Source organism: Sorex fumeus, unplaced genomic scaffold (assembly GCF_029834395.1).
Source record: "Sorex fumeus unplaced genomic scaffold, SorFum_2.1 ptg000028l, whole genome shotgun sequence".
NCBI classification, from domain to species: domain Eukaryota; kingdom Metazoa; phylum Chordata; class Mammalia; order Eulipotyphla; family Soricidae; genus Sorex; species Sorex fumeus.
The window spans coordinates 3,444,340-3,458,626 of record NW_026606085.1 but is presented as its reverse complement, the minus strand read 5'-3'; the positions used below and the strand labels follow the sequence as shown (position 1 = coordinate 3,458,626).

The 14,287-nt window shown below is 55.0% G+C and overlaps 3 protein-coding genes across 4 annotated transcripts; 2 read left to right on the top strand and 1 right to left on the bottom strand.

Annotated features, from left to right (window-relative positions):
* Positions 1-457: 457 nt before the first annotated feature.
* On the top strand, positions 458-2,291 carry MED11 (mediator complex subunit 11). Its single transcript, XM_056115148.1, has 3 exons — positions 458-583; positions 722-852; positions 1,828-2,291. The coding sequence occupies exons 1-3, from the start codon at positions 499-501 to the stop codon at positions 1,963-1,965; spliced, it is 354 nt and encodes a 117-aa protein (XP_055971123.1). The 5' UTR covers positions 458-498; the 3' UTR covers positions 1,966-2,291.
* Positions 2,292-2,409: 118 nt separating this feature from the next.
* CXCL16 (C-X-C motif chemokine ligand 16) lies at positions 2,410-7,451 on the bottom strand. The gene is made up of 5 exons (XM_056115144.1): positions 7,094-7,451; positions 6,644-6,782; positions 6,334-6,431; positions 3,634-4,053; positions 2,410-2,947 (listed from the first exon to the last, which is right to left on the bottom strand). The coding sequence occupies exons 1-5, from the start codon at positions 7,161-7,163 to the stop codon at positions 2,886-2,888; spliced, it is 789 nt and encodes a 262-aa protein (XP_055971119.1). The 5' UTR covers positions 7,164-7,451; the 3' UTR covers positions 2,410-2,885.
* Positions 7,452-8,322: 871 nt separating this feature from the next.
* On the top strand, positions 8,323-13,989 carry ZMYND15 (zinc finger MYND-type containing 15). 2 transcript variants are annotated; one of them, XM_056115137.1, is made up of 13 exons: positions 8,323-8,926; positions 9,571-9,805; positions 9,917-10,072; positions 10,585-10,745; positions 11,237-11,389; positions 11,699-11,779; positions 12,163-12,279; positions 12,396-12,484; positions 12,580-12,678; positions 12,832-12,982; positions 13,063-13,121; positions 13,342-13,502; positions 13,818-13,989. In XM_056115137.1, the coding sequence occupies exons 1-13, from the start codon at positions 8,347-8,349 to the stop codon at positions 13,987-13,989; spliced, it is 2,214 nt and encodes a 737-aa protein (XP_055971112.1). In that variant the 5' UTR covers positions 8,323-8,346. The 2 variants fall into 2 exon arrangements, with proteins under 2 accessions (XP_055971112.1, XP_055971113.1); XM_056115138.1 differs by lacking the exon at positions 12,163-12,279.
* The last annotated feature ends 298 nt before the right edge of the window (positions 13,990-14,287 follow it).

The following is a 14,287-nucleotide window of genomic DNA, read 5'->3' as shown; positions in this document are numbered from 1 at the left end:
TCGCCTGTGTTCCGGACGGAGTCCCGTCGAAGGCGCGGCGCTAAGGCGAGTACCGAGCACTCACCGAGTCAAGCTTCTCCGGACCCAAGCGACGGCGGCGTGCGGCGGGCAGGCAGGGGGTCCGGAGCCGTCCCGTTTAGGGGACCGCAGCGCTCCCGTCGTCGTCGCTGGCACTCCGCAGACGCTCCGTGAACTCTGGCCGGAGAAATCGAGCGAGGACCGCAAGGCCGCGTCGTGCACGGGTCTCTGGGTCCCCGGCTAGGGCGCGTCTCGAGCGCCCTTCGCCGCAGGCGGTCTCGGGGGGCCGAGCGCAGACCGGGCGCGCGCGGAGCACCGGGCAGCCCTGGCTCGCCGGGACGGCGCGAGGCGGGCGCGCGCGGGGCATCTCGGGAACTGTGGTCTCCGCGCTCGGGAACGCCCCGCGCAGGCGCAGACCGGCGGCCGCTTCCGTCCCCGCGAGTCCGCGTCGCCGCGTCCGAGCGAGCCGCGCGGACGCCCATGGCCACCTACAGCTTGGCGAACGAACGGCTGCGCGCCCTGGAAGACATCGAACGGGAGATCGGCGCCATTCTTCAGAATGCGGGTTCGGGGGGCGACAGCGGAGAGCTGGGGGGCGGCGGGAGTGGGCCGGGGCTCCGGGCACTCGCGGGAGCTCCGGCGGGGAAGGTCGGGCCCGGGAGGGACTGGACTGGCCGCGGCAGCCGCCCGCTTCCCTTGGCAGGTACCGTGATCTTGGAACTGTCCAAAGAAAAAACCAACGAGCGGCTTCTGGACCGGCAGGCAGCAGCCTTCATGGCGTCGGTGCAGCACGTGGAGGCAGAACTGTCGGCCCAGATCCGTTACCTCACCCAGGTCTGTCCGACACGCTCGAGGTTCTGCACCTTAGCCCGGGGGGTTAAGGGTTGCCCTTTGGATCTGTTGCCACTAACCTCCCTACCCCAACCCGACCCCGCTCTCGCTGCAGGCGTGGCCAGTCTCTCCCGGGCTGTTTTCTTTCTGCTCCACTGGGGAATGACTGGAACCACTGGACGGGGAACTTCCGGGAGATGCCCAAACCAGAGACTTTGTAGTCAGAAATTTATTCCGACAGCAGAGGCAGGCAACTCACAGTCCCCGGGATAGAGCGATAGTACAATGGGTAGGGGAGTACAGTGGGTAGGGGCGCTTGCCTTGCACATGCCCTTCCTGGGTTTGATCTGCGGCATCCCTGTGGGTCACTGGGCCCACCAGGAGTGATCCCTGTGCACAGAGCCAGGATTAAGTCCTGAGCCGCTCTGGGTGTGGCAAAACAAAAACAAACAAACAAAAAAACCCACAGAACCCCAGAAGTCTACATTCTGAGAAAAGGAACTGGATGGAGAACGTTCAGGAGTCATTAAAACAACACTTATATAACTACCATTTATCAATATTTTATAATGTACTGGATACTGCATTATCATCCTGAATCTTACAACTCAAGAACAGAATTACCGGGACTGGAACTATAGTACAGTGGGTAGGGCGTTTGCCTTGCACGCGGCTGACCCAAATTCAATCCCCAGCGTTCCGTTTGGTCCCCCAAGCACCACCAAGAGTAGTTTCTGAGTGCAGAGCCAGGAGTAACCCCCCTGGGCATCGCCAGGTGTGACCCCAAAAAAGAAAAAAAAAACAATGACTGTCACCCCCATCTTATGAATGAGCTTAACAGAAGTTAAGTAATTTGCCCTAGGTCATCCATCCACCAGGTAAGTAGCGTAAGTGATTTAAACTCAGGGAAGAAATGAGACAAAAGACCTGATGGGTAAACAAAGTGATGCTTCACTGATAAATTTGACTGTCCTGTAGGTGGCCACGGGGCAGCCCCATGAGGGCTCCAGCTATTCTTCAAGAAAGGATTGTCAGATGGCCCTGAAGCGTGTGGACTATGCTTGCCTCAAGCTCAGTGACGTGGCCCGAACCTGTGAGCAGATGCTGGAAAGCTAGACCACAGAGGCAGAGCAAGAATTTGGTGTGCCACCTTCACCCCAGGACAGAACCCGGAGACCTGTGTGATGGGGAGTAGGGCTACCATGTCCATGCGCAGCTCATCAGCGTAAATGAGGACAGAAGGTGGAAAGGGGGAACAAAGGCCAAGTTGCTCAGAACTGCGCCCTGGCTCCTTCACCAGACTCCTTCCGTTTTGCACTTCACGGACATGCTCAATCGGGAGAGGAAGATACAGACAACACAACTACTTCCTCACATTCATCATTGGAAGAAAACCAAGGGTTTTAATAATAAAAGCAATAACAGTAAAAACAAGGAGCTCACATAGTCACTGGGGCATGTGTCACTGGATTCAAGGTAGCCAAACAAGACTGTTCGGCAGCTATTAAGGAACAAGGGTATCAAAAAACAGTTTTTCACCTTGGGGCTGGGGTAGGAGAGTTTCAGAACTTGGAAGGAATAGCTGGTGTATCATAGAGAGTCTTGGAACAAAGGGGAATCACCAGCTGAGAAGCTGGTACCAGAAATCATGGTAAGGGGCAAGGGAACGAGACCAGTCTCGGCAGAAGGAGTCAATAATTCAAATGGTCGAGTACATGCCCCACATGTGGTGAAGTCCTAAGTGATTCCCTGGACCACATGCCTCACCCAGGCACAGTGTGGTACGTCCCTGGGTACTCCCTAACACTACAGACCCAAACATCACCCCACCATGGTCAGAAGTGGGCCACAAACATAAATAAATTAATAACTTAAATAAGTTAAGAAGAATTTCTCCAAAGAATTATTATTTCGTAAAGGAATATTTGACATGATAACGCAAAAGAGAAAAAAAAACCAGGATAGTTGATTCTAGCATAACATTTTGTGACATTTTCAGATTGAAGAATTTAATGCCCGTGGTATTGAACAAATCATCAGCTAGCCTCACAGGTTTCCATTCTTTGTTTAAGCAGTGGAATCTGGTGCCAAGGGGATTCTGAAAAAGAGAGAAGTTAAGAGATGAACTCTAGGGACTGGAGCCATAGTATGGTGAATAGGGTGCTTGCTTTGCATGTAACCAGCCCGGGTTTGAACCCTGGCACCCTATATGGTCCCCTGAGCCCATCAGGAGTGATTCCTGAGTACTGAGTCCGAAGTAAGCTCTGAGAGGAGAAAGAATATGATAACTTGAACTAGGAAAGTCTCATAGAGGGGGCTGTGGGAGAGGGGGGCAGAAAGTTCATACAGAGGTGGGGTGGGGGGGTTGCCTTGCACAAGGCAGACTCCAGTTTGATCCCAGGTATCACATATGGTCCCCTGAACCCGGCCAAGAGTGATTCCTGAACACAGCCAGAAGTAAACCCCGAGTACAGTCCCACCCCCGTCCCCCCCAAAAAAACTCAGAGATTTGTGAATTGAATGAATGGCTTCTACCTTCCTCCGTAGCTTTATTTCCCACTACCCTACTGTAGCTGCTCCAAGCACTGGTCCCAGAAACTATGGTACCTTCCTTCTCTCACCACTTTTAGTCTCTGGCTGACTTTTCCCTCTGCCTATAGTCTGGTGCAGTTAGTCTCATATTAACTAGAACAATTTTTGAGCCACCTGAAAAGCTAGTAGTGGCATGCTTGTCAGGGGGTCTCTGGGTTTCTGCGGAAGGGGGTCGGAAGAAGACCAGCTTACCTGGAGAGTTGTGCGTTGTTCTCTTCTTGCGTTGCATGTATAGGAGGAGGAAGACAATTATCAACATGAGGAGGAAGACAATTACCAACAGGGATGGCACTGCCACTAAAGTTGACTCCCTGGCTGCAGAGCCCTTATTTCCTTTTTCTTGCTCCCTAATTTCAAGTGCTTCCTGCAGACTTGGACCCACCGTGGAAGTTGTGGTTTCATTGTTGTGAGTGAAATTTTTGTCGATGGATGGTGTTGCTGCTGGCAGGGTGGGCTGCTGAGTAGACTGCAGGGTGGGTGAGGGGGCAGTCTGGGTAGGAGTGCTGGTATTCCAAGGCATCTTTTCTGTGGACTCAGGAGCCTGATTGTTGGATGGGGGTAAATGTTGCTGGGCAGCCATGCTCTGGGATTGGGAGTGAGCATATCCACACTCTGAAAAAGCAAGACGTGAGGAATCAGGGCTACGAACGAACAAGTAGAGGGAAAGTAGTGGGTCAAAGAAAACAGGAGACAAGGGACAGGAGAAAAAGGCAAGTGTGGAGGGAGAAGGTGGAAAAAAAGAACAAGCTGTCATGTGGAACCACTGGCATAGCTGTGCTTGCTTTGGTTGGGTGGGTTTGGGACTATATCCAGTGAGAGTTGGGGGGGAGGGATAATGAGGTGTCACCCGGCATTCCCACATACCAAGTTTGCGCTCGGCCCACTGTCCTCTCTCCTCTTCCCCAGATTGCTTTCTGAACTGGATTGGTTAGGAGACCTGGGTTGGCTGGAACCCTGGCTCTGCCACAAAGTCGCCATTCTGAGCCTGCCCCCTGGGGTCAGCTATCTCAAGTCTCATTTCCTCATTTCTTTCAACTGTAAAATGGAGATACTTTTATTTTTATTTTATCTGGTGGGGGCCAGGAGTAGATGGTCTAGAGGGAACATGTTTCTGGCTCTGTGCTCTGGAGTGCTGGGGCCAGAAGGGCATGGGGGGCCCGGCAGGCATTCAAACCAGGGTCAGTAAATGTCTTAATCCCTGTACTCTCCAGCCCCGTGGATAGTTTTAGTGCCAAAGGTCAAGGTAACTGGGAAGACATTATGTGGACCTTTGCAATCTAAAGGCTAGTATGTATCCCACTAATGTTAGAGCAGGGGCTGGAGCAGTAGTACAGCAGGTAGGAGCATTTGCCTTGCACGAGGCCAGCTTGGGTTCGATCCCTGGCATCTCATATGGTACCCTGAGCACCACCAGGAGTAATTCCTGAGTGCAGAGCAAGGAGTAGCCCTGAGCATTGCCAGGTGTGATTCAAAAGAAAAAACCAAACAAACAAACAAACAAAACTAATGTTAGAGAAGACAACTTTAGGTGAAACACAAAATAAAATTTTAGTGACTTTAGAAGAAAAAAAATGGACTACACATTAAATTTGTGACTTCACAAGTACTGAATAGAAATTGCTACTAAACTAAGTTTTTCAAAAGTAACTGGAGGCTGGTGAGATAGAACAACAGGTAAGATGCATTCTTTGCAGGCAGCCAACCCAGTTTTGATAGCCTGGCACCCTGTATGGTCCCCCAAGCTAGACAGGATGATCCCTAAGCCAAGAATAAGCTCTTAGAAAAGCCTGGTGTTGGGGCTGGAGAGATAGCACAGCGGGTAGGGCGTTTGCCTTGCACGCGGCCGACCCGGATTTGATTCCCAGCATCCCATATGGTCCCCTGAGCACCGCCAGGAGTAACTCCTGAGTTCAGAGCCAGGAGTAACTCCTGTGCATCGCCAGGTGTGACCCAAAAAGCAAAAAAAAAAAAAAAAAAAAAAGCCAGGTGTTGCCCCCAAATCAAAAAACAAACCACAAATATTCTAAAAAAATAATAATGATGCCTATAATAAATACATGCTGGAGTTGAAGAGAGTACAGTGGGTAAGGTGGGTTAGCATTCAGTTGACACGGGTTTGATTCCGGCCACCTAATATGTTCCTCTAAGCAATGCCAGGAGTGAGCCCTGTGTGCAGAGCCTGGAGTAAGCCTTAATCACTGGTATGGCCCAAAACAAAACAAAACTAATTTCTATATGCCAAAATGCTTGGGGATGAAATAGTCACGCCAGCAGCTCACTTGGAAATGCATTGAAAAATAGGCTGATGCTGACGGGTTGGCTGAGCAGATGGATGCTCAGTCGTGCAAATGTCTATAGAATGCAAATTGTGACTTACTATAAACTACTGTAATCAAAGCTACTGCAAATAAAAAGATATTTGCTCTATTATGTACACATATAAACTATTAAGGGTAGAAAATATTGTAGAAACTAGATGGTGGACCCGGCAAGCTACCGAGAGTATTTGATATGCCAAACACAGTAACAACAAAGTCTCCAATGGAGACGTTACTGGGCCCGCTCGAGCAAATCGACGATCAACGGGAGGGCCTTTACCTTTACCTTTACCTAGATGGTGGACATATTTTTGGAAAGTAAAAATAGTGTCTTGGTTTCAAGAAAAATTTTGAAAAAATAAAAGCACAGGTGATAGGATGAATTGGCAGTTTTTATGACATTGATGACCGATGTCTGGAAAAGGAGAACTTCCGTGAAAGTACTTTGGCCAACATCAGACGTTCTAGGGATTTTTAGGGATGTGAAGTGTCACAGGGGAAAGGGGCTGAGGTAAGGAGGTGAGGTAGCTGACTCCTCGAGACAGAACCTGGGGAGGAGGAGAACATTGCTCACCTTTTTTTTCATAGCAGCTAATCAAGTCCAGCACCCATGGGTCCTGGCTGCCCCCACACACGTTCCACCTGAGCTGGGGACTGGTACGAAGATGGAACCTGCGGAGTTAGAGGAGCCTCAGCCACCACTCCTGCGGCCCCACCTCTTTTCCTCATTCCAGAGCCGTGAGTCACCGCCCACCTGGAGTGTCTCTGGGCTTGGGAAAGTCCAGGGAGGTGGGACCGGAAGGGAAAGTGAGAATTTCTCTACTTTGTGAGGGTCGTGGGGGCGCCACACGGAGGAAAGGGTTCCACAGAACAGCTGGTTCTACCTGACATAGGGAAAGCATTGATCGTACGTGTCCAGTTTATTTCGCAAAATCTCCAACTGTTTAGCCGTTGGCGGAGAGTTGGAAGAAAACTTATTCCTGCAGGGACATCTTCCAGCTTTGCTGCCCTCGTTGCAATTGCCTGAGCGGGATAGAGGCGGTCAGCTGACTCCCAGGCCAAGGGGAACTATTACTTAGCCTCCATACACAGCCCGAAACAATCTCTGCCTAGACCTGGGGATCGACCCCCAGATTAGCCCACATGACACATTCCCCCAAAGCCATCCATCATTCCACAGGACTGACGTCTGCCTCCAACCTCAGGGAGTTAGTTGGTCCTCCTGACTTGAGGACCCTGGTGAGCTTGTACCCACTTAACGCAACTCAACCTGCGGCCTTATCCGCTTCCCAGGATTCAGGGATCAGGACCACCAGCCCGGCCCCCGGACGAACCTGGAAGGATCAGCAGCATTAGCAGGAGGAGGCTGGGCCCGTAGGCGCTGGGACTCCCGCCGGGTACCATCTCGGTGCCGCTGGGAGCAGACTGATTCCAGCAGTTCCGGAGAGTGGAATCAAGCGAGTTTCTCGATGACTTTCGCTTCCTCTCGCTGCTTCTCCGGAGGGCGCTGGCTGGGGAGACGCGGAGCCGGTGTGGTGGGCGCAGGAGGGAGCGCAAGGTGGCGGCGCCCTCCCTCCTGGCTCCGGGCGCTGGCCCAGGCTCGGCCGGTGGCACCGCCGCAAGGCGGGGCGGCGGGCGGGGGGCGCCGCTGGGAAACCCCCAGAGGCGGAGCTCCGCCACCCGCGCCGCGCCGCGGATCCCACAGTGGCAGTCCCCAGACTAATGAATGAAACTGAAAGGGAAGTCGGCTGCCAGCCTTGGGGAGGCGGGTCTGGGGATCCTCGCGGTGCATTAGAGGAAAGCCAGTCGCACTCCGCAGACCTCTGCTCCAGGCCACTCCACCCGGACACAGAGGAGCGGCTCTCCGCATACCCCACTCTGCAAGACACACGCGCTTCCCCGCAAGGGTCCGGGCCCGCGGCCTCGAGTCCAGTGGCCCGACGCCAGACGAGCTAGCCGGCAGGTGCGCGTGCCAAGCCCCACCTCCACGGTGGCCTCGGGCCGCTGTCCCTGCAACCACGGGGGCGTGGCCACGGAGGGCCCGGCCGCGGGCTCGGGCAGCCGACCACGTCACGGCCCACCCCCCATCCACGAGGTATTTACCTTCGAAAAGTGGTGGCGGCTGCAGGTACCGGAGTAGCGGAGGTGCGGGGAGATCCTTTGGGAGTCACCACGAAACCGATTCAAGAAAAAGGGATGCCGCGGCTCCTAGCCCCTTCTCCAACACGCCAGAGACAGATCCAAAATTCTCCCCATCCCTCCCCGAATCCTTCCTGCTCGTGTAGCCCCTTCCCATCTCTATCTTCAATTCTTAGTCGATGTTTGAAGATTTGAGCCTCAAATTTTGAGTCCTAAATACCCCCTCTTTTCTGAATAGATTCTTTAACCATAAACACCTGCTATCAAGTCTAGTCCATTCTCGTGCTTGAACTCCCCTCCTCCCGAAAACCCTGTTCCCAGCTCCTAACACTCATCTCTAGATCACACCCTAACCTTCAAACCCCTGTTTGTGTCCCAACCCCAAGCCCCCTCACCATATTTCTCTTCCTTTCTACAGTCTGGGCCCAAGCCCTGTGCCCCCGAAGACATGGAATTTGTGTCTGGTTACCGGGATGAGTTCCTCGATTTCGCTGCCCTTCTCTTTGGCTGGTTCCGCAAGTTTGTGTCAGAGCGTGGGGCAGTAGGGGGCAGTTTTGAAGGCCGTTGGCGACAACTGGAGGCTCAGATCAGAAGGCTACCTCAGGACCCTGCCCTTTGGGTGCTCCATGTCTTACCCAACCGCAGTGTGGGCATCAGCCTGGGCCAAGGGGCAGAGCCAGGCCTAGGATCAGGCCTGGGGGCTGCCCGGCTCTTGGGAGATGAGCCTCCACTCCACCTGCAAGACCTAACCCCCTATGTTAGCTTTGTCAGCCTGGAGGAAGGAGAGGAGGAGGAGGAGGAGGAGGAAGAGGAGGAAGAGAACAGAGAAGAGGAGGGTCAAGGCCCTAAGGCAGAAACAGATAAGAATGGGGAGGCAGCCCCGACCAACAGAGAGTGCCTGCAGGAAGCAAATCCATCAGGGGAGTCCAAAGAGACTGAAAAGCAAACAGGAGGTATTGAGAATGGCTGCCGAGAGGACAGAACTGAGGATGAAGCAGGGCTTGAGAAGAGGAAGGGACGAAGAAGTGGTAAGAACTGAGGGCTCACCCTGCTGGGCCAGCCCAGGTGACTCCCCTTTGAAGACCCTTTTCCCATTGAGAACCCAGCCCAGTCACAGACAGGTAGTCTTGGGGCCATTCATCCTGAAGAGTGTATATCTGCACTGCCCCACAATATTTGAATTGGTTGAGTTTTAATTTAAACAATGAAAGGGGGAACTGGGATTTATACCTTCTCAGGAGTAAACTAAAATTCTGCCAGTGGGTCCACATTTCTACATGGCAGCAAATGTTTGCACATGTAGCAGTTCTTGCCTTTGAAGGAGGCCAACCCTTTCTACCAACTCCTCTTTAGTCATTTGATGTTACTTGTCAAAAAAATTCACTTAGGCATCGGAGAGATGGTACAGTGGGTAGGGCACCTGCCTTGTACGTGGCTGACCCACATACAATCTCCATCATTCCATGTGATCCCCAAAGCCTACCAGGAGCGATTTCTGAGTGCGGATCCAAAAGAAACGCCTGAGCATAGCCAAGTGTGGCCCAAAACAAAATAAAAAAAGAAAGACAATTTCACTTAACTACTTACATAGACCCTTGTAGGCATTCGAATTTGATACCTCCACCCCGACCACGTTTGCCATCCTCACCCCAACTTTTCATTTCTTCCCCAGAGGCTGCCCCCCTTCATCTTTCCTGCCTCTTATTGGTGACAGATGAACATGGCACCATCTTGGGCATTGACCTGCTAATGGATGGAGTCCCAGGCAATACAGGCAGGGGCACAGGGACCGAGAACCTGGCTCGTCGGGCCTATGCTCTCCTCTGCCACAGCATGGCCTGCCCCATGGGCTCCGGAGACCCTAGGAAGCCCCGGCAGCTTACTGTGGGAGATGCCCAGCTACATAGGTACAGGGATCTGATATGTAAGGGGGTGGAAGCCTAGGGGTCTAGATCCATGAGCACTGCCCCTCCCCCCACCCTTGCCTGACCCTATCTTCACTCCTGCCCTCTCTTCAGAGATCTGGAGAGTCTAATTCCAAGATTGGGAGTAAAGTTAGCCAAGACCCCAATGCGGACCTGGGGGCCCCGGCCAGGCTTCACCTTTGCCTCCCTTCGGGCTCGAACTTGCCATGTTTGTCACAGGCACAGCTTTGAAGTGAAGCTGACACCCTGGTAAGTAGTCTACAAAGATGGGGTGAAAGGGTGGAAGGCCTTTACAGTCAGGCAGAGAGAGCAGACCATTGGACAGATACAATTTTGAGGGACAGAGAAATAAAAATGACCAAAGGGGGGGGGTCTGCTATTGGCTCCATGCAAAGCAAGTGGTTCAATTCCTCACATTGCATCATCCCCTGAGTACTGCTGAGAAGGACAACTGAGCACAGAGCTGGGAGTAGCCCCAGAACTACCAGGTATGACTCCCAAGCTTACCACACTCTCCCACTAGAAAACTAAACAAACAAAAAATATGTTGTTTACACAGACTACGGGACATATTGGCAACTGCAGGGCAGAGGGGCAGCAGAAAGAAGACCTACAGAGATGAACTCGATTGGGTTTGAATATAGCTTAGTGGTAGAGCACGCTCTCCTGGCTGGTGTGAGGCCCTGGGTTCAATTCCTGGCACACACACACCCGTGAAAGGATGAGAGAGACTAACGCTGGGTGCCCATCTCTAACTGCAGCCCCCAGTGTAGTGCTGTCTTGTACTGTGGAGAGGCTTGTCTCCGGGCTGACTGGCGCCGATGCCCAGATGATGTGAGCCATCGATTTTGGTGCCCAAGGCTTGCGGCCTTCATGGAGAAGGCAGGAGAACTGGCAACTCTGCCTTTTACCTACACTGCAGGTACAAAACTGAGGTTGGGGGACAAAGAGGGGATCAAGTCTCTGGCACTGGGAACAGAGTCTTGGGGCTGAGGGCTAGTATCTGGAGGTATCACGTAAAACCTTGGAATAAGGACAGACTGTTCGGTGTTCGTGGATGCAGCTCTATAGCCAGCGCTGAAAACAGAATCTCTGAGGCACGGGGGTGAGCATCAGAGAGACTTTCAGAAATTCAGGAATTTCCAACATTAGCTTCTTCCACCACATCACTCATGTGTAACCTTGAATACATCACTGCTTAGAGCCCATTTTGTCCAATGTCAAATCAAAAGGCTAATAAACACTGAACCCAGAGCTCTTCTGAGAATCCTGTGAATTCAGTGCCTTCCAAAATAGTATTTCTCTCTCCAACTGGAACCAGACTCACACTCAGAGTCCTTGGAAAGACTGAAAAGAACTAAAATCTAAGTTCTAGGCACCAGGCCTTCAGCCCCTCCCTTTCTGCTTCTTCAGAAGTGACCAGTGAAACCTTTAACAAGGAGGCCTTCTTGGCCTCCCGCGGCCTCACTCGTGGCTACTGGACCCAACTCAGCATGCTGATTCCAGGCCCTGGAACCCCCAGGCATCCCCGCGGCAGCATGCCATCTCTCAATCTTCTTCTCAGTGGTGTGTGAAGCCTTTCTTCAGGCATGGGCTTCTTCCACGTGGAGGGAAGTGGGGTGGGGGGGGATGGAGTCCCCTTCCACGTACATCCCAAGCTCCACACCACCACCGAGATCACTCGAAGCCTTTCCTGGCCCTCAGAGCCTCAACCCTGCCCTGTCCCACCCAGGGACACCCCTACTGCTGCTCTTGCTACTGCCCCAGGCTCTCCCCCAGGGCATTCAACTTCCTTGGAAGAACAACGTGTGGGTTGGGTTGGAGGGCGGGGGTCTCCCAGCTACAAGGCCTCTGTTCTTCCTTTCACCCTCTCAGGAGACCCCTATCAGCTTCTCCAGGGGGATGGGCCTCCCCTGATGCCTCCTGTGCCCTCAGATCCACCCAGGGGCCTCTTTGGTGAGTTGCAGACACTCGGAGGGAACAAGAAATAGAAATAGGAACTGGAGGGTCAGGCACCTCCATAGCACTGTAGCACCGTCTTCCTGTTGTTCATTGATTTGCTCCAGCGGGCACCAGTAATGTCTCTATTGCGAGACTTGTTACTGTTTTTGGCATACAAAATACGCCACAGGGAGCTTGCCAGGCTCTGCCATGCAGGCGGGATACTCTCGGTAGCTTGTCGGGCTCTCTGAGAGGGGCAGAGGAATCGAACCCGGGTCAGCCACACGCAAGGCAAATACCCTACCGGCTGTGCTATTGCTGAAGAAATGACCAGATTGCTAGAGGGAAGGGTTGGGTCTGGCCTGGGGCCTGGTCTCCCAATCACCCACTCTCCCCAGGCTCATGGCAGGATTACTACGCATGGAGGGGCCTTGGCTTGGACTCCCCGATGGCTGTGCTTCTCACCTATCCACTGACGGTGTACTATGTCATCACCCATCTGGTGCCTCAGTCCTGTAAGGGGTTGGGGGAAGGGCTACATGCATGGAGAAGAGGGGACAGGGTGCTGGTAGGGCACCCAAGGGTGGAGGAGGGGAAGACCATCTCCTTAAGCAGCAAGCTTTTCACCCAGTCCCTGAGCTCAACATCCAGAACAAACAGTCACTGAAAATCCATGTGGTAGAAGCTGGGAAGGAGTTTGACCTTATCATGGTGTTTTGGGTAAGTTCTTTCAGGGCTGGAGGACTGCCTGAGTATTTGGGGATGAAGGGGGATGCAGGGAGAGACCCAGGCCTGTCCTTCCCTCTGTCCTTTAGGAGCTCTTGGTCCTGCTCCCCCATGTGGCCCTGGAGCTGCAGTTCGTAGGTGACGGCCTGCCCCCAGAGAGTGACCAGCAGCATTTCACCCTGCAGAGAGTAAGAGCTGAGGGCTCCCCCCGCTCTTCCGCGTGACCACCCTCCTCTCCCCATGATGGGCCCCTGCTCATTCCTTCTCCTCTCTTGCCCGGTGGGCGCCTGCTCCAGCATCCTAACTTCCAGGGGTTTCCCCGTCCATTCCTGGCTCCTCAGGACGGCCCCAAAGTATCTGTCCGGCCGGGTCCTGCCTCAGCTCGCCTCAGCTCTGGGACTAAAGAGAAGGGGGGTCGCAGAGACCTGCAGATCAAGGTGTCTGTCCGGCCCTACCACCTGCTCCAGGGGCCCAAGCCTGACGTGGTTATCGGTAAGAGCCTGGGGTCGGCGAGCGGGGCAGGAGGGAGAGGCCCTGGGAGCCAGTTTCTTCCTAGTCCTTCTGCTCTGCAGGATTCAACTCCGGCTTTGGTCTCAAGGACACGTGGCTGAGCTCACTGCCCAGGTTACAGGTGGGGGCCAGCTCCTCTCCCCCCTCTGCTAGTGGCCCCCGTTCTAAAAGACTCTGTCTTCTCCACCCACCCGGAATCGCACCCGCGTGTCCTTCCCTGTGTCTGCCTCGGGCCTCTCCCTACCCGGGTCCGCCACGGACCTTGGCTTTCAGTCCTGCGGTTCGGGGGGTGCTGGGGAAGGAGCCCGCCGGAGGGTCCCTGAGGCGCCCCTCCACCCCAGTCCCTCCGAGTGCCGGCCTTCTTCACCGAGAGCAGTGAGTACGGCTGCGTGATGGATGACCAGACCATGGCGGTGGCCACCGGCGGCGGCACCAGCCCTCCGCAGCCCAATCCTTTCCGCTCCCCGTTCCGACTCAGAGCCGCGGACAACTGCATGCCCTGGTAGGGTCTGCTCCGCTCCCGAGGGTCTGCTGGGCTGGGGGTGGGGGCCGTAGTTCTCCTGGGCCACCCCGCGCAATCCGGCCCTGGGCTTGCCCCCTGTCCCCGCAACGCACCCGAGGGCAGGTCTTAGCAGACCCAGCGCGCCTCTTGCACAGCCAGCTCACGGACGCTGCGCAGCCCCCAGCCCCGAGACCCCGCCCCAGCCCCGTCGTCTAATCGCAGCTCGGCCGCTGGAGTCCAGGCCTCGGGTCTCGCCCTTGGGGTCCCCGGATGCCTGGCCTGGGCCCTGACGCGCGTCTCCCCCGCCACCCTCAGGTACTGCAACGCCTTCATCTTCCACCTGGTCTACAAACCTGCCCAGGGCAGCGGGGTCCGCCCGCCCCCGGGGCCCGCGCCGGCCGCCCCGACCCCCGCGGTCCCTCCCGCCCCGCCCCGGCGGCGTCGAGGGGACAAGAAACCCGGGGGCGGGGGCCGCCGTCGGAGGTGAGCGGAACGCGGCAGCCCGTCCTCCCGCCAGCGCCCCCCGCGAAGGAAAGCAGAGGCGCCCGCCCGGGGGAGCCGGCTGGCCAGACGCCAGAGGGCAAATAAAGCGACTTGTTGGGAAGCCCGCGGCCACGGTTCTTGGGAGGACGCGCTCTCGTTAGCGGGCCGCGGGGGCCGGGAGGGGACGGCGCCCCGGGATGCGACTCGGCGGGGAGCGGCCGCCTTGCTGGCCTCGGCCACCACTTGGACCCCTCGGCCCCTTCCCGATGGCCGCTCACCCAAGTGTTCTGAGACAGTGTCGC